This window comes from Hemiscyllium ocellatum, chromosome 12 (genome assembly GCF_020745735.1).
Source record: "Hemiscyllium ocellatum isolate sHemOce1 chromosome 12, sHemOce1.pat.X.cur, whole genome shotgun sequence".
NCBI lineage: Eukaryota > Metazoa > Chordata > Chondrichthyes > Orectolobiformes > Hemiscylliidae > Hemiscyllium > Hemiscyllium ocellatum.
This window is the reverse complement of record NC_083412.1, coordinates 51415395-51435473: the sequence shown is the minus strand read 5'-3', so window position 1 is coordinate 51435473 and position 20079 is coordinate 51415395. Positions and strand designations below refer to the sequence as shown.

General features: G+C 41.4%; 1 protein-coding gene across 1 annotated transcript in view; it reads left to right on the top strand.

The window, feature by feature from the left end:
* LOC132820753 (gamma-aminobutyric acid receptor subunit rho-3-like) overlaps positions 1–15565 on the top strand; it is a 30955-nt gene extending 15390 nt beyond the window's left edge. Inside the window, exons 5-8 of the mRNA XM_060833039.1 lie at positions 1574–1714; positions 8748–8900; positions 10723–10919; positions 15263–15565. Coding sequence (XP_060689022.1) covers positions 1574–1714; positions 8748–8900; positions 10723–10919; positions 15263–15565 — 794 coding nt within the window. The remainder of the gene's footprint in view (positions 1–1573; positions 1715–8747; positions 8901–10722; positions 10920–15262) is intronic.
* The last annotated feature ends 4514 nt before the right edge of the window (positions 15566–20079 follow it).

The window sequence follows — 20079 nt, the reverse complement described above, 5'->3', positions numbered from 1 at the left end:
GTGATGTGAGGATCATAGGCTGAATTTGTTTTGTTTACATTGTTGTCTAAACTATTATTTTAATTAACTGACTGATGAGAATTAAAATCAATTAGAGCTTGAGAAAACATTGTCAAACTAACCATTTGTATACAGAACTGGTTTGAAGGTAGAAGACAGAGGGCAGTGGTGAAGGGTTGCTTTTCAGACTGGAGGCCTGTGACCAGTGGTGTGCCAGAAGGATCGGTGCTGGGTGCACTGCTTTTCATCATTTATATAAATTATTTGGATTGAACAGAGGAGGTATGATTAAGTTTGCAGATTGGACCAAAATTGGAGGTATAGTGTACAGCAAAGAAGGTTACCTCAGAGTATATTGGGATCTTGATGAGATGGGCCAATGGGCCAAGGAGTGGCAGATGGAGTTTAATTTAGATACATTTGACATCCTGCATTTTGGAAAGGCAAATCAGGACAGGTCTTATGTACTTAATAGTAAGGTCCTGGTGAGTATTGCTGGACAAAGAGATCTTAGAGTGCGGGTTCATAGTTCCTTGAAAGTGGAGTTGCAGGTAGATAGGATAGTGAAGGCGGCATTTGGTATGCTTCCTTTATTGGTCAGTGCATTGAGTATATGAGTTGGGAGGTCATGTTGCAGCTCTACAGGACATTGGTTAGGTCACTTTTGAAACACTGTGTGCAATTCTGGTCTCCCTGCTATAGGAAGGATGTTGTGAAACTTGAAAGAGTTCAGAAAAGATCTACAAGGATGTTGCCAAGGTTGGAGGGTTTGAGCTGTCTGGAGAAGTTGAAAAGGCCAAGTTTTTTGTCCTTGGAGCATCGGAGGCTGAGGGATGACCTTCTCGAGGTTTATAAAATCATGAGCACAGATAGGGTAAATAGGCACGGTCTTTTCCTTGGGGTTGAGGAGGCCAAAACTGGAGGGCACAGGTTTAAGGTGAGAGGAGAAGGATTTACAAGGGACCTAAGGGGCAACATTTTCATGCAAAGGGTGGTGTGCATATGGAATGAGAAGCCAGAGAAAGTGGTGGAAGCTGGTACAATTCCAACAGTTAAAAAGCATCTGGTTGGGTATATAAATAAGAAGGGTTTAGAAGGATACAGGCCAAATGCTAGCAAATGGGACTAGATTTATTTAGGATATCTGGCTGGCATGGACTATTTGGACTGAAGGGTCTGTTTCAGTACTGTATATTTCTATACCTCTACGACAGTAAGTACTGGAAAAACTAACGAGTTTTGAGAAGATTTGTAGCTCAGGTTGAGGTTCTGGATGTAGGTATTTTTGCTGAGTTGGAAGGTTCATTTTCGTCACCATACTAGGTAATATCTTTAGTGAGCCTCCACATGAACCACTGCTGATGTTTTCTGCTTTCTATTTATATGTTTGGTGTTCCTTGGGTCGGTGATGTCATTTCAGGTGGTAATGTCAGAACTGGAAACACTGTAGAATTAAAGAGTTGACATGTTTTGTAAATTTGTAAAATTATTTTACTAACCTAATTATAGTAACATAAATCATTAGTTTGTAATCTTGTCTTGACCATAATAATGCCTTAATGTTTTCCTCCAGATGCTTACAATGAAAAAGATCTAATGCTGCATTGGAGTAATGAAAAGGAACCACTGAAAACAGATGAACAGATCTTACTGGCTCAGTTTTTTATCCAAGAATTCCGTGCATCAAGTGGACTTGCATTTTATAGCAGTACTGGTATGTTTCTCTCAGATTTATGAATGATAGATTTATGAATGATGGAAAACTGAAAGATAGTAATCCTACAGAGAGGAGTTCAACGGTTGTTGTAAACTTTGATAGCAAGTTATCAGAAATATGTCAGTTTGACTTGTTGGATACTCACAATATGTAGCAATAAGCATTTTGACACTGCCCCAGCTAATGAGCAAAACAGATAATGGTGCAGAAAGAGTTACTATCCATGAACCAAATTTTTGTCATTATAATTTCAATGGATTCATTCCTAATAAAATAATAAAAGCTTGGGCTTTGTTTGTGAGAAATTAAATATTTTGGATCATTGTAAAACTTAGGAAGGTTAATTATGTTAATTATTTGGGTGGTGGGGTAAGATAGCATATGCTAGAACAATGGTGAGATGTCCTTAAAGATTGATTCCTGGAAAATGAACTTGGCATAATAGATAGTGAGAGACAAGGCTGAGACTCATAGGATTGCTACAGAGGCGTTTGGAGAGTCCCAAGGAATGCGCAGAGAAGAGCAATGAGTCATTCAAAAAGATTTGAATATTTGACAGAATCAAGGACAGCTGAGAAGTACTGTTGAGAGTAGTTAGTGTTTGAGGGAGCTGCAATGATGAAAATATCTCAAGTGCAAGAGGCCATGACCGAATGAGGTGATGAAGAGATTGCATAATTGGGAGCAGAGATTAATTAAAACGAGGTGTTGTATGATACTGAGATTCAAACTAGGATACAAAATGTATATACAATTGGTCATAAAGGAAAACCTATTTACTTTGTGGCGCAGTGGCTCAGTGGTTAGCATTGCTGCCTCATAGCACCAGGGAGGAGAAAGGGAGGTCTGCAGATGCTGGAGATCAGAGCTGAAAATGTGTTGCTGGAAAAGCGCAGCAGGTCAGGCAGCATCCAAGGAGCAGGAGAATCGACGTTTCCGGCATGAGCCCTTCTCCCTGAAGAAGGGCTCATGCCCGAAATGTCGATTCTCCTGCTCCTTGGATGTTGTCTGACCTGCTGTGCTTTTCTAGCAACACATTTTCAGCTACATCAGATATTTGCCTGTTGTGTGAAACTATGACATTAGAAAAGGAAATGTTTTAATTTGGAGACAGGCCGCCTACTTGCGGAACGTTTCAGGGAACACTTCTGGGACACCCGGACCAACCAACCCAACCACCCGTGGCTCAACACTTTAACTCCCCCTCCCACTCCACCAAGGACATGCAGGTCCTTGGACTCCTCCATCGCCAGATCATAACAACGCGACGGTTGGAGTAACAGCGCCTCATCTTCTGCCTGGGAACCCTCCAAGCACAAGGGATGAAGTCAGATTTCTCCAGTTTCCTCATTTCCCCTCCCCCCACCTTGTCTCAGTCGAATCCCTCGAACTCAGCACCGCCTTCCTAACCTGCAATCTTCTTCCTGACCTCTCCGCCCCCACCCCCACTCCAGCCTATCACCCTCACCTTGACCTCCTTCCACCTATCGCATCTCCATCGCCCCTCCCCCAAGTCCCTCCTCCCTACCTTTTATCTTAGCCTGCTGGACACACTTTCCTCATTCCTGAAGAAGGGCTTATGCCCGGAATGTTGAATTTCCTGTTCCTTGGATGCTGCCTGACCTGCTGCGCTTTTCCAGCAACACATTTTCAGCTCATAGCACCAAGGACCTGGGTTTGATTCCAGCCTTGGGTGACTGTCAATGTGGAGTTTGCACATTCTCCCAGAGTCTGCATGGGTTTCTGCTGAATGTTTGGGTTTCCTCCCACAGTCCATAAATGTGCAGGTTAGGTTGATTGGCTATGCTAACTTGCCCATAGTGTCCAAGGATGTGCAGGATAGGTGGGTTAGCCATGGGAAATATAATGTGGAGGTTGCATCTGGATGGGATGCTCTTTGGAGAGTCAATGTGGACCAGTTGGGCCAAATGGTCTGTTTCCACCTTGTTGTGATTCGATGATTAATAATGTTTAATTGTATGTGGGTGATAGTCATGAACTTCCTACACGTGGACACAGACTGAATCAGAAGTTATTGGGTTAGAAGGTGCTTGTTAGTAATGTGTCATTCTGCGTAAATTGCTTGTAAAATTATGTCAGTGTTGGTTCTAGTTCTCTTCATCATAAATTCTCTTTTTTGAACTTTGACATGTTAGATTACTTAAATGAAGCAAAGTTAAAAATCACACAATACCAGGTTATAGTCCAACAGGTTTAATTGGAAGCACTAGCTTTCAGAGCACCGCTCCTTCATCAGGTGGTTGTGGGGGACACAATTGTAAGACACAGAATTTGTAGCAAAAGTTTACAGTGTGATGTAACTGAAATTATACATTGAAAAATATCTTGATTGTTTGTTAAGTCTGTCATCTGTTAGAATGACCATGATAGTTTCACTTCTTTCATATGTAAATCACAAAACTCTTTTTAAAATTTACATTCTCAAGTTAACTGTAGCAATTGGTGTCAGGCCAGATAAGATGTTGAAGGTGTTAGCCTCCTGTGTTCTGTTGTCTGTGCCACAATGTTTAGACTGATTCTAATTTAAAAGAATGAGTTAACAAAGTCTTACTTGGATTCATGCAGTTTTTGAGCAAAGTACAATGTAACTCTGCAAGTACAAATTCACCCCATAAACGTATATGTGTATATGTGCATGTGGGTTTGTGATGTATGTCTGGGGTGGGGGGTTGTCAGTGTCTGTGAGAAAGACTGTATATGTGTGTGTGTGTTAATGTGTGAGCGTAAAGGGGTCTAAGTCTGTGAGAGGATGCATGTGTGAGTTTGGGAGTGTGTGTGTCTGCAGGAGTGCATGTGAGTATCTGTGTGTAGGTGTGTATGTGTATGTATAGGAGTACCTGTGTGTGTGAGTGTCCTGTACACTCTCTCCTATAAACACACAGACACACCTATATACAGACATGCACATAGACACTCTCACACACTCCTACAGACACACACACACTCCCACACTCACATATGCACCCCCTCACAGATTTAGACTCCTTTACATTAACACACACACATATACACTCCCTCTGACAGATGCTCACAACCCCCCCAACCCCCCCAACAGACAGACGGACAGACAGACAGACAGACACACACATGCACACACATATACACATATACGTTTATGGGGTGAATTTGTACTTGCAGAGTTACATTGTACTTTGCTCAAAAACTGCATGAATCCATGTCAGACTGTTAACTCTTTTTTTTAGATTAGAATCAGTCTAAACATTATGGCACAGACAACAGAACACAGGGGGCTAACACCTTCAACATCTCATCTGGTCTGACACCAATTGTTACAGTTAACCTGAGACTAAATTTTAAAAAGAGTTTTGTGATTTACGTATGAAAGAAGTGAAACTATCATGGTCATTCTAACAGATGACAGACTTAACAAACAATCAGGGTATTTTTCAATGTATAATTTCAATTCCATCACACTGTAAACTTTTTGCTATAAATTCTGTGTCTTACAATTGTGTCCTCCACAACCACCTGATGAAGGAGCAGCACTCCGAAAGCTAATGCTTCCAATTAAACCTATTGGACTATAACCTGGTGTTGTGTGATTTTTATCTTTGTACACCCCAGTCCAACACCTGCATCTCCACATTATGACTTAAATGAAGCAGACAGCAAAGAAGATCTTGGGTTTTAGGTTTATTTGAGAAATGAAACTGGTCCCCCTTTACTAAAATGAAGTCTACACTCAAGCAAGTGTTCATTAACAGGCATTATTAATCAGCTTTATTAATAGCTGGTCTTGGAGTAGAAGTCTAAACTCTTCAATGCATACTACCTTACAAGAAAGTGCTAGAAGAGAGGAAGGCAGCAATAGAACTAAATCCATTTCAGGACCCTGTTAGGGAATGAAGATTCAGCTGAGAACTAAAATTTGGTCAAAGTTCAATCCATTAGGCAGTGGGAAGTAAAAGTCAATTTAGAAGACTTATAGTGTTTGGAATGTTGGGAGCTGTTAGAGGAGTAGAGAGCAGATCATAAGTAATTAGTGATTGATATGAGGATCTAGTGGAGAAATGACATTTAATCTAGGAAGCTGATAAAGAAGAAGAGTAAAGCTCATGAATCTAGGAGTGAACAAAGGAATGAAGTTCAGAGTGGAGACTGGAGTGGAGTGGAGCATAAACATAACTCCCAGAAAAATATGGAGCTCAATTCAGAAATGAGAACTTGCTTGGTATCTAAAATACAGCAGAGTAATGCCCAGAAGCTAGAGAAATATTGGAGTTCATTCCAAAGCACAAGAAATAACTTTTAAAAACCAGGGATTACTTTTTGGATGACACAAAGCAGTGACACCCTCTAAGTGTCAGCAGAAATAGAATTGTGTCATCAGATGAGACTCAGGTGGGCTAACAGCAACAGAATTCCAAATAGATAGGGTCAGATGATAGATGCTGTATATTTTGATTTTTAGAAGACATTCAATAAAATGTCACACAAGTTATCTCAAAAGTTTAGCACTCATGAGGTTGTGGATATTAGCCAATCTCCATTGGATTAAGGACTGGTTAACAGAGAAAGCAGTGGCAATAAAAGAGCTATTGTAGAGATGCCAGGGTATTACTATGGAGTGTCAACCGTATATATATTTGGCCTCAGCTATTTAAAATGTACAGCAATGATCTAGATGCCTCCTTCTTCAAAGACAGCAATTTCCCCCCAGACGTGGTCGACAATGCTCTCCACCGTTTCTCCTCCACTTCCTGCTCCTCCGCCCTTGAGCCCCGCCCCTCCAATTGCCACCAGGACAGAACCCCACTGGTCCTCACCTACCACCCCACCAACCTCCATATACATCATATCATCCGTCGTCATTTCCGCCACCTCCAAATGGACCCCATCACCAGGGATATATTTCCCTCCCCTCCCCTATCAGCATTCCGAAAAGACCACTCCCTCCATGACTCCCTCGTCAGGTCCACAACCCCTACCAACCCAACCTCCACTCCCGGTACCTTCCCCTGCAACTGCAAGAAATGCAAAACTTGTGCCCACACCTCCCCCCTTACTTCCCTCCAAGGCCCCAAGGGATCCTTCCATATCCGCCACAAATTCACCTGCACCTCCACACACATCATTTACTGCATCTGCTGCACCCGATGTGGCCTCCTCTATATTAGGGAGACAGGCCACCTACTTGCGGAACGTTTCAGAGAACCCTCTGGGACACCGGACCCACCAACCCAACCACCCCGTGGCTCAACACTTCAACTCCCTCTCCCGCTCCACCAAGGATATGCAGGTCCTTGGACTCCTCCATCGCCAGACCACAGCAACACGACAGTTGGAGAAAGAGTGCCTCATCTTCCGCCTAGGAACTCTCCAACCATAAGGGATGAACTCAGATTTCTCCAGTTTTCTCATTTCCCCTACCCCCACCTTGTCTCAGTCCAACCCTCGAGCTCAGCACCGCCTTCCTAACCTGCAAACTTCTTCCTGACCTCTCCGCCCCCACCCACACTCCGGCCTATCACCCTCACCTTAACCTCCTTCCACCTATTGCACTTCCAACGCCCCTCCCCCAAATCCCTCCTCCCTACCTTTTATCTTAGCCTGGCTTGGCACACTCTCCTCATTCCTGAAGAAGGGCTCATGCCCGAAATGTCAATTCCCCTGCTCCTTGGATGCTGCGCTTTTCCAGCAACACATTTTCAGCAGGGAAGATCGTGGGACTCAAGTTTGCTGATGATATGAAACTAGGTGGGAGGTAAAGCTATTAGTAGAAGAGACAGGTTAAGTGATTGGGCAAGAAGGTGATAGATGCAGCGTAATGGAGAATATATGGAATTATTCACTGTTTTCAGAAGAATTGAAAGCAGAATGCTTTTTAAAGGTGAGTGGCTAGAGAGATTTGAGGCCCTTATACAATAATCAGAGGAAGTCCAGCAGTCCAGCAAGCTATTAGGAAGTCTTCATTGCAATGGGATGAGAGTAAGGAAGCCATGCTGCAATTCTGTAGGGCTTTGATTAACAAAAAAAATCACATCAGGAATATTCTGTACAGTTTTGGTCTCCTTACCTAGGGAAGAAAAGAGAGATTGGCAATCTCACTGGGCTAGTAATCCAGAAACCCACAATAATGTCTGTGGATGTGGGTTTGAACCTCACATGGCAGATGGTGACATTTTAATTCAGTAAAGCTGGATTTAAAAGCTTGCCTAATGATGACAATGTAACCACTGTTGATTGCTTTAATATATCCATCTGATTCACTAATGCCCATTAGGGAAGGAAATTACCATCTTTATCCAGTCTGGCCTACATGTGTAACAGTGTGGGTTACTCTTAACTGTTGTTTTGCAATTAGGGAAGAGCAATAAATGTTAGCTTAACCAGTTATATCCACATTCAGTCATAGAGTCATAGAGATGCACAGCACAGAAACAGACCCTTCAGTCCAACTCGTCCATGCCGACCAGATATCCCATTCCAATTTAGCCCACCTGCCAGCACCTGGCCCATATCCCTCCAGACCCTTCCTATTCATATATCGATCCAGATGTCTTTAAATGTTGCAATTGTACCAACCTCCACCACTTCCTCTGGCAGCAACTGAGGAACAAATCTGATTTTAGAACAAAAATGATTGATTTAGAGGGATGCAGTAAAGATTTGGGAATAATGGGGTGATTGCGTACAATGGCCAGATAGTCTTTGAACTTTAGAAGATTCTTTTAATGTATAACATTTTTAGAGGACTTAACAGCCAGATGCTGAGAAGCTGTTTCCCTCGCCTGAAGAATCTGAACCAAAGACCTCAGAATAAGGGCAAACGGGGACAAGGGAAATGTCTTCATTCAGAGGGTTATGAATCTCTTTAACTCCCTACTCTACAGGACTATGACTTCTCAGCTATTGGGTATATTGAAGGCTGATATCAATAGATTTTTAGACACTGAGAGAATCAAGAAATATGATAGATACAGTTGAGGTAGAAGATTGACCATGAGAAGAAAATTTACTAAAATTGTAACTTTTCTTTTCTCCTCAGGTTGGTACAACAGATTGTTTATTAATTTCATCCTGAGGAGACACATTTTCTTTTTTCTTTTACAAACATACTTTCCAACCATGTTAATGGTCATGTTATCTTGGGTTTCTTTCTGGATTGACAGAAGAGCAGTCCCAGCTCGGGTTTCACTGGGTAACTTATTTTTATTTTCTCTATGTTTCTTCTTGCCTTTATCATGGTGAGGGATAAAAACGATGAATGACAGCATGAAACTCTTCAATTGAATGGAAAACACAACATTGTGCATAAACTTCAAACCTCACAAGGGGATTTCCCTCAACTCTGACATCAATTTTTCCATTAATCACTTTGAATGGATGGACAATTTAGTGCCAGACAGCCAGTTCCACAAAATGAGCAGTTTTAAGATGTGTGTCAACATTTAACAGAAAGTAGTTTGAATATATTCATTACAGTGGGTTGGTTTCAGATAGTTGCAATTGCTCCACCTCATATCCCTTTTTCTTTTAGGGAAGTATTGGCCTAATGGTACTATTGCTAGGTTATTAATCGGTTAACCCAGGTAATGTTCTGGGGACCTGGGTTCAAATCCCACCATGGTAGATGGTGAAGTTTGCAATAATTCTTTTTAAAAATCTGGCATTAATGATGACCATGAAACCATTGTTGATTGCAGGGGAAAAAACCTACTTGGTTCACTAATGTCCTTTAGGGAAGGAATCTACCATCCTCTTTTGGTCTGGTCTATATGTGACTCTAGACACATAGCAATATAGTTGACTCTTAACTGCCCCCTGGGACAGTAAATGCTGGCCAAGACAGCAGTGCCCACATCCCATGAACAACACAAAATACTTGCGCGAGAACAACAATATGGAAGTCAGATTAATGTTGGAGGTTTGTGGCTAGAACAGGGATGATAGTGCATTGAAGAAGTATTAGAAATAAACAGATATTTGTGAGCTCCCTCACAAATGTACTGCTGTGACTCATTGCCTGAAATTCAGGCTCTAATTATTTAACACTCTCCCATTCAGTTCATGTCAGTTTTCTCAATTTACCTAACGATTGTTCTGGTGTAGATTTACACCTGTATGTTTTGGTCAGTATGTCTAGAGTCACTATATAATGGTGCAACTGGGTTTCTTGAAGTTTGATAGCCAATTTATTTGTGATTTAACTTTGACTGAGATCTGCATCTGGCTTAAAGTTAATACTGTCAGTCTCAGTGACACAAAGATTTGCAGACTTATACTGCTTTTCTATGCTGAGAAGGACCAATATCTGGAATGGTTTTCCCTTTTACTGTATAATAAGGGAAGATGAAGAGGAGCAGCAGAAGCAAGAGCTCTGTGAGAGTGAGGCCTAAAGCAGAAGTGAGCAACACACTTGATTACACTCATGTACTCACGTCAATGATTCTGTTACATATGTACTGCAGGAAATCTGGTGCAAATTTCCATTCATAAACTGGTACCAATTTTAGCATATGTGACATTGAGGAAATTCCATACTATTGCATACAGTATGATAAACCTAACGTTTGATATTTGTCATAATTTAAAGATAGGTATTTAAAAATTTGGTTCATGTTAAAATGTAGTTTGACTCAGTGTGTGCCTTATGAAAGCACATCTTAAAGTACTTACTAAAATGTTTATATATTATGTTGATCCCTGAAAGTTTATGCTTGTACTTGTTGAGATCTTATATTTCCAAAAGCACAACTGAAAGTGCTAGTTACACACAGTGCTGCATCATTTCTAAGTTGCTGCCATTGGCAGTGCTTAGAATTGTTCTACTGTCTCCATCATGATTTGTTCAAAACGATGGAGAAAGATCCCAAAAGAATTGGAGACACTGGCCAGAGACGGGTGATCCACCCACACTCTACTCTTGACCCAGATTAGAATAAAGGTCCAGGTTTTTTCTTTATCAACAGTCTGCCTCATACCATCAATATTTCTTGCATATTTTTCTTTTCCACTGCAAGGAATAACGATTGTTTTAACTATGACAACGATTATAACTGGAGTGAATGCATCAATGCCTCGAGTCTCTTACGTTAAAGCTGTGGACATCTACCTCTGGGTCAGCTTTCTCTTTGTCTTCCTTTCTATAATTGAATATGCAGCTGTAAACTATCTAACCACCATCGAAGAAAGGAAAAAGATGAAACAGAGAGCGAAGGTAGGATGATTAAAATTGTTCATTTTCAAAAAAATATACAAAATAGAAATTGAGAAAATTCTTTAAAGGTACACTGGATAAATCATATAGAGCTTCCCTTTACACAACATATGCATTTGAACATGCTGAAATCACAATTATGATGATTTTTGAACTATGATTCTCAAAGGTTCAAGTTTGTCTTTAAAATGCTTGAGTATGTCTAAGGCACATGTGAGGTTTCTAAAGCAATTTGGGAAAGGAAATGAGAAGCAGTTTCAAAATGATAGGCTACTAGATTTTCTGATGAATGGCAATTATACTCACATGTCTATTCTGCTCCTATTTTACATTAAGAAAGAGTTCCAAATTCCTGATAGAATATTGCATCAGGACTCCTTCAGAAATTCCAGGTGCCAGGCAAGTAGATTGCCGTTTGGTTTGGGGTTTGTTAATAGAATGCCAGGTAAGTAGGACACCAAGTGGGTACAGTGCCAGGGCACAAGATGGGAAAGAGCCAGGTTAATTATGGGGATGTGTGGTGTAGGTCAGGGTGGACAAGAGATATTGGGATTTGTGGGAGCGTGGGTGGTGGGTATCAGGTTCTGGGGAGACTAGGGATGTGTTAGACTCCAGCAGTGAGAATGGGAGGATGTGATTGGTACTGGTGGGGGAGGGGAGGTAGTTGTGCATGAGAAGTCAGGTCCCATGGGAGATGGGCATTTAAGATCCTTGGTGGAGATGAAGTTTCTGGGTTTTGGGTAAGATGGGGGTTGTCAGGTCCCAGGTGGAGAGGGGGGCATATCTGGTTGCTTGAAGCGAGAGATGAGGGGAAGTTTTGCATCCCCAGGAAAAGGAGAGATGTTGACTCCTGGGAGATGTGATTTTCTGGTCTTGGAAGGAAGTCGGGAATGTCAGTTTCAACGTTGGGGGAAGGTTATTGAGGCTGGGTGGAAAGACAAATTTTGGATCAGGAGATTACATAGATAGAAGGAGTCTCTGGTTATTTGTGGGGGTTGGGGGTGATCAGTTCAATTTTTAATTGTCTAACTTTTCCTGAATTACTAGCTACTTAAATGCAGCAAAATCATCCAAATTCTCTGTTTGAAATGGATACTTTTGGAGGGTTCCAGGTATTCTTTGATTTCCTGGGTAATTCTTTCAGTCTGGTACAAAAGCCCTTTTGCAAGGTCTAGTGCTCACCTTCCACCCTATCAACCTTCGCATAAACCAAATCATCCAACGACATTTCCACCACTTACAAACGGCCCCCACCGTTAGGGATATATTTCCCTCCCCACCCCTTTCCACCTTCCGCAAAGGCCATTCTCTCCGTGACTACCTGGTCAGGTCCACGCCCCCTAACAACCCTCTCTTCCGTCCTGGCACCTTCCCCTGCCACCGCAGGAATTGCAAAACCTGTGCCCACACCTCCTCCCTCACCTCCATCCAAGGCCCCAAAAGAGCATCCTTTGTGGAACATCCATCAAAGTTTTACCTGCACATCCACCAATATCATTTATTGTATCCGTTGCTCCCGATGCGTTCTCCTCTACATTGGGGAGACTGGACGCCTCCTAGCAGAGTGCTTTAGGGAACATCTCTGGGACACCCGCACCAATCAACCACACCGCTCTGTGGCCCAACATTTCAACTCCCCCTCCCACTCAACTGAGGACATGGAAGTCCTGGGCCTCCTTCACCGACGCTCCCTCACCACCCGACGCTTGGAGGAAGAACACTTCATCTTCTGTCTCGGAACACTTCAACTCCAGGGCATCAATGTGGACTTCACCAGTTTCCTCATTTCCCCTTCCCCCATCTCACCCCAGTTCCAAACTTCCAGTTCAGCACTGACCCCATGACTTGTCCTACCTGCCTATCTTCCTTTCCACCTATCTACTCCACCCTCCTCTCTGACCTATCACCTTCATCCCCGCCCCCATTCACCCTTTGTACTCTTTGTTACCTTCCCCCACCCTCCTGCCTGACCTATCACCTCCCTCCCCACCCCCATTCACCTACCGTACTCTATGCTACTTTCTCCCCACCCCCATCCTCCTCTCATTTATCTCTCCACCCTGCAGGCACTCTGCCTTTATTCCTGATGAAGTGCTTTTGCCCGAAACGTCGATTTTCCTTCTCCTTGGATGCTGCCTGAACTGCTGTGCTTTTCCAGCACCACTCTAATCTAGAGCCTGATGCACAACACCCATTTACATAGCAAAATTGACTAACTGGCCATTGGAAAATCCAGGCCAAGAGGTCTCTCCTTTAAAACAGAGAAATTAGAAGTATTTTGTCTCAGTAGGGCAATAATCTTTGGAATTCTTTTCCCCAGTGAGCATTGGAGACTGGGTCATTAAAATATGTTTAAAGCTGAATCATATTTTAACGGGGGACATGCAGAGAAGTGAAGAGCACAATCAAATCAGCTACAACCTTATTGAATAGCAGAGCAGGCTAAATGGAGGTGGTCTGTCACAAAGTCCATCTTAATGATACATGATTATTCAATGGCATATGAGATTGGCTGGGACTGGATGTGGGCAAAATACAACCATCTGCTTCTTCACCAAGATTTGCAAGCCATGTAAATCCTGATTGATACAGGAATGAATTTACAGGATAGATTGGCTGGGTCAGAGGGCACATGTGAGAATAAGCAATGTGCAGGAGTTATTTTATTTGCCATCAAGAATCCCTTTAGTGTTCAGTTAAATTGAACAGCCAGATTACAATCCTACTGTTGGCCAACTGGAAGAGTGGTCAAGTCAGATAGTTTTCACTTTAAGTTGGGGATCTATTCATGAAAATCACTACTTTAAGTAAACCAATTTAAGTGAAACATGGATTTGCATAAGAGTCATGTTGGGGTTCGTGTGGGGATTGGTTGGAGGGTAGCAGAAGCTGAACCAGGGGGCAAGATTGTTGGGTGAGGAAGTACTGGGAGACGAGGCAAGGGTAGGGCTTAATGACATTAAAACCAGAAATACCAATATAATTTAAAGAAAAAGCCCTAAAGATAAAATTAGGTTCAAAGAAAATAATATTAAGCAAGACAATGAAAATGAGAAATACCTATAACTGAGTAAACTTACCAAGGGATTATTTCATTTAATGGTGTAATGGTGATCTAATGATACATCTCTAGCAATGCAGACACCAAGCCTAAATATTGTAGGAACATGGGTTTAATTCTTACCATGGTAGCTGATGGAATTTAAAATTAAGAAATCTGGAATATAAAAGCTAGTTTTAGTAATGGTGAAAACCAGCATGAGTACTAATTCCCTTGAGGAAGAAAATATATCATCCTATCCTAGTCCAGTCTACAAGTAACTCCAGATCCACAGAAATGTAGTTGACTCTTAACTGCTCTCTGAAGGGCTAACAAGCCACTTAGTTCAAGATAAACCACGGATGGACAGTAAATATTAGCCTTGCCAATGACACCCACAGTCCATGAAAGAACAAAGAAGAGTTGAATGCATAGATTAATCTTGCTACCAGTAGAAGTGCCAAATCTGTGTTGTAATTTAATTGTATATAACTCAACTCAGCCACTGACTTTCAGCTGGCCTAATGTATGTTGAGTCGTTCCACAGCCACTAGCAGATAAGCATACTAAAATCTGAAGATGTAATTGGTTTGGCATGACGGTTGTGGCTAGTTAAACCACAAGTTTTCTGGTCTTTCTATTCTGACTCAATATATCTTGGCCCAATCTTCCACGACAAATGGTAAATTAACAGTAATTTAACCAGGGTTCTATAGTTGGTGTAGTTTGCAGCTGGATATGATAGTGTAGATGTGTGAACATTGGTGTATTGCACGTAGCTGTATGGATCCTATTTTCTTCAGAAGACTTGGAAAGAGTGGTTCTTTCACATTTCTCAAAGTCCATTGTTCGTTTCTACTGACAATGCTACCTGTCATGAAAATTACCACTTCCTTCATGATCTAATTAACAAATGATCAACAGTAATTATGTTTATCATCTATGTTTTCAGGACTAGTTCTTAAGTAAATATGTGGTCCCATTACTATTGGCAGAACTCTTAATCTTGGAAGAAAATTAACCTTGTTGTTACACAGAAAGGAATAAAAGAGCTGATTTTAAATAAGACTGAAATAATTTGAAATATATTAACTTGAAGTTGCTTTTACAGATTTGAAGATGTGCCTAGCAAATTATGTTACAGTAACAGATTTGTAAATCAAAATGCTTTGAAGAATTATCAAAATTTATAAATTTTGGCCCCAATTTTAACTCACTTGCACAGTGTTAATATTGGGCCCTAGCAGTTAATTCTATACATAGGTCAGTACCAATGATAATCACAAAAGTACTTATTTTTCAGTTTTCAGATTCCTTTAGGTTGAATCAGACACAAACTATGGCTTTTGATGGCTGCTATCATGATAGTCAGCTGGATGTGTCAGACTATGGTGAAGCTCGTTTAAGCGTAGCAAATACTGAAGCCAGAGAACGTGTATCCTGTTCAAATCCAGATGGTCAACAGTTGAGAAGAAAGAAATCTATTAAGGGGAACGTCACTGCAGTTATGATAAAAAACAATCATGTTATTGATACTTACTCGAGGATTTTATTTCCTACAGCATTTATTCTTTTTAATTTTATTTATTGGTGCTTATTTTCATAAATGTTGGTCATTCCCAACCTTTCTAATATTTTTTAATTTAAGGGAGATGATGGTTTAGTGGTAATCTATCACTGGACTAGTATTCCAGAAAGCCTAGGCTTATAAACCAGGACTGTGGGTTCAAATCCCACCATGATAACCAGTGGAATTTCAATTCAGTCAATAAAAAAGCCTTGGATGTAAAGCTAATCTCAATAATGTTGACTATGATGGCTATCATTAATTATTGTTAAAAGTTTGTTTGGTTCTGTAACACCCTTTAGGAAAAAAATCTGCTGTCCTTACCTTGTCTGGTCTGCAGTATATGTAATTAACTCTTAATTGACCTCTGTAATGGGCTACCAAAGTATTTCCATTCAATGTCAAATAGGATTGAATTATCAGAGTGACCCATTTTCTCTGAAAGAATATGGAAAAAAAGATGGTGAGCCCTAAAATTTTTTAATATCCATTTTTTTAGGTGCTGCCCTAATCTCTTAAGGCTAGACAACCATTGAATGTTATCTTGAACTAATGATGGATTTCATTGACAGGAAGTAACAGTTGATTGACACCGACACTGTATTTTCATTGAGTATAGGGAGATTTCATAATTTATTGGATTCTGACACAATTTTGTATTTTCTTTTGTAAGATTGCATTCTCAAAAATACTTGACCTTGAATATTACAGGATACAATGAAAATAAAGCATCAACAAATGCACAAAACTTGGATGCATATTGGAGTACAAGTGCAACAGCCAATTTAAACCTTACTAATTTTTAAATCTAATAAATAAAATGCTGACATCCTCATACTGGGGACATAAAACTGAATCTAATTTCAGCCTGAACTGTATTGTACTGTGTATATTCTGAACTTTATACCAAATGTTCTGTAAATGATAAATTATAGGAATATATAAATTAATTTGTGTAGATTGTAGACTCCTTGCTGTCTGTTCTGTTAAGTTTTAATAGTGGCTTATTCATTTGAGTAATGAAGATGAATTTGCAAAACATTGTATCACAACAATCCCACAGCTTTTCAAACAGTAAATCAGCTGAAAGACCAATTAATCGGCTTTTGGTGGTGTTGAGGGAGAACTGCCAGATAGTATACTCAAAGAACTCTAAAATCTTTGAAAATTGTCAGTGTCCTCCACAGCCACCTAAACAGGCATTGCCAAAAATGCTCTGTGTTGGAGAATTATTTACATGAACAAAATAATGTACACATAAAGCCATAGAGTAGATCACATGAAATAAAGGCAGAACTAGCCATTTAGATAAAGAACTGGCTCAAAAGTAGAAAATTTGAGGGTGGTGGTAGTGGTGGATGGTTGTTTTACAGACTGGAGACCTGTGACCAGCAGTGTGCCACAAGGATTCGTGCTGGGTCCATTGCTTTTCATCATTTATATAAATGATTTGGATATGAACATAGGAGGTATGGTTAGTAAGTTTGCAAATGACACTAAAATTGGAGGGATAATGGACAGCAAAGAAGGTTACCTCAGAGTACAACGGGATCTTGATCAGATGGGCCAATGGGCCGATGTGTAGCAGAAGGAGCTTAATTTAGATAAATGTAAGATGCTGCATTTTGAAAAGGCAAATCAGGGCAGGATGTATACACTTGGGGAGTGTTGTTGTACAAAGAGACCTTGAAGTACAAGTTCATAGTTCCTTGAAAGTGGAGTTGCAGATAGAAAGGACAGTGAAGGCGGCATTTGGTAAGTTGCCTTTACTGAGAGTACAAAGTTAAAAATCACATAACATCAGGTTATAGTCCAACAGGTTTATTTGGAAGCACTAACTTTTGGAGCGCTGCTCCTTGATCAGGTAACAATCACCTGATGAAGGAGCAGGGCTCTGAAAACTAGTGCTTCCAAATAAACCTATTGGACTATAGTCTAGTGTTGTGTGATTTTTTAAAAACTTTGTACATCCCAGTCCAAAACTGGCACCTCCAAATTATTACTTTATTGAGAGTGTGGTGTTGGAAAAGCACAGCAGGGCAGGCAGCAGCCGAGGAGCAGGAGAGTCAACATTTTGGGCAAAAGCCCTTCATCAGGAATTCAGGATGCTGCTTGACCTACTGTGCTTTTCCAGCATCACACTCTTGACTCTGACCTCCAGCTTCTGCAGTCCTCACTTTCGTCAAGCTGCTTTTATTGGTCAGCGCATTGAGTACACAAGTTAGGAGGTCATGTTGCAGCTGTACAGGACAACTTTTAGAATACTGTGTGCAGTTGTGGTCTCCCTGCTACAGGAAGGATGTTGTGAAATTTGAAAGAGTTCAGAAAAGATTTACAAGTTTGCCAGGTTTGGAGGTTTGAATGATAATGAGAGGCTGAATAGGCTGCAGCTATTTTCATTGGAGTGTCACAGGCTGAGGGATGATCTTCCAGAGGTTTATAAAATCATGAGGGGCGGGGATAGGATAAATAGACAAGGTCTTTTCCCTGGGATGGGGGAGTCCAAAACTAGAAGACAAAGGTTTAGGGTGAGAGGAAAAAGATTTAAAAGGTACCTAAAGGGGAAACATTTTCATGCAGAGGGTGTTCCATGTATGGAACGAGCTGCCAAAGGAAGTAATGGAAGCTGGTGCAACTGCAACATTTAGTGGGTGGCATGGTGGCACAGTGATTAGCACTGCTGCCTCACAGCGCCAGAGACCTGGGTTCAATTCCTGCCTCAGGTGACTGCCTGTGGAGTTTGTACATTTTCCCTGTGTCTGCGTGGGTTTCCTCCGGGTGCTCTGGTTTCCTACAACAGTCCAAAAATGTGCGGGTTAGGTGAATTGGCCATGCTAAATTGCCTGTAGTGTTAGTGGAAGGGGAAGATGTGGGGGTGGGTGAGTGGCAGATTGGTGTGGACATGTTGGGTTGAAGGGCCTGTTTCCACACTGTAAGAAATCTAAAAAAAGGCATCTAGATCGGCTTTTGAATAGGAACGGTTTAGAGGGCTATGGGCTAAATGCTGGCAAATGGGACTAGATTAATTTAGGATATCTGGTCAGCATGGACAAGTTGGACTGAAGGGTCTGTTTCTGTGCTGCACAACTCTATGTGTGTATATGGAAGTACTATGGGGATATTTTTTAAAAAAGATATACAGAACAGAAGTCATTATGCAAACCATAAAGACATGTTATTAATAATGCTATTTTCCATTCAAAAGCCCCACTTCATGTTTAGTCACTTTAGTTGTCTGACAACAACATACAGTTAGATAGATAGCACTGCCAACCGACTAAAGCAATGGTGCTTCATAGAAGCAAAACCAGCAATCAGTAAATCACCAGCATTCCCTTCAGGATGGTTGCACAATTGATTTCTTTCTTTAAGGAAGCAGAGAGAGAAAGAGGGAGTATTTTGCAGTTATCCATGCTTGCTGGGAACAGTAAATGGAAATCAACTGCATAGAGTCATAGAGATGTACAGCATGGAAACAGACCCTTCGGACCAACCTGTCCATGCTGATCAGATATCCCAACCCAATCTAGTCCCACCTGCCAGCACCGGGCCCACATCCCTCCAAATCCTTCCTATTCATATACCCATCCAAATGCCTCTTAAATGTTGCAATTGTACCAGCCTCCACCACTTCCTCTGGCAGCTCATTCCATACACGTACCACCCTCTGTGTGAAAGAGTTGCCCCGTAGGTCTCTTTTATATCTTTCCCCTCTCACTCTAAACCTATGCCCTCTAGTTCTGGACTCCCCGACACCAGGGAAAAGACTTTGTCTATTTATCCTATCCATGCCCCTCATAATTTTGTAAACCTCTATAAGGTCACCCCTCAGCCTCCAACGCTCCAGGGAAAACAGCCCCAGCCTGTTCAGCCTCTCCCTATAGCTCAACTCCTCCAACCTGGCAACATCCTTGTAAATCTTTTCTGAACTCTTTCAAGTTTCAGAACATATTTTCGATAGGAAGGAGACCAGAATTGCACACGAAATTCCAGCAGTGGCCTAACCAGTGTCCTGTACAGCTGCAACATGACCTCCCAACTCCTGTATTCAATACTCTGACCAATAAAGGAAAGTATACCAAACGCCTTCACTATTCTATCTGCCTGCGACTCCACTTTCAAGGAGCTATGAACCTCCAAGGCCTCTTTGTTCAGCAATACCCCCTAGAACCTTATCGTTAAATGTATAAGTCCTGCTAAGATTTGCTTTCTGAAAATGCAGCACCTCGCATTTATCTGAATTAAACTCCATCTGCCACTTCTCAGCCCATTGGCTCATCTGGTTCAGATCCTGTTGTAATCTGAGGTAACCCTCTTCGCTGTCCACTACATCTCCAATTTTGGTGTCATCTACAAACTTACTAACTGTACCTCTTATGCTCGTATCCAAATCATTTATGTAAATGACAAAAAATAGAGGACCCAGCACCGACCCTTGTGGCACTCCACTGGTCATAGGCCTCCTGTCTGAAAAACAACCCTTCACCACCACCACCCTCTGTCTTCTACCTTTGAGCCAGTTAGGTATCCAAATGGCTAGTTTTCCCTGTGAA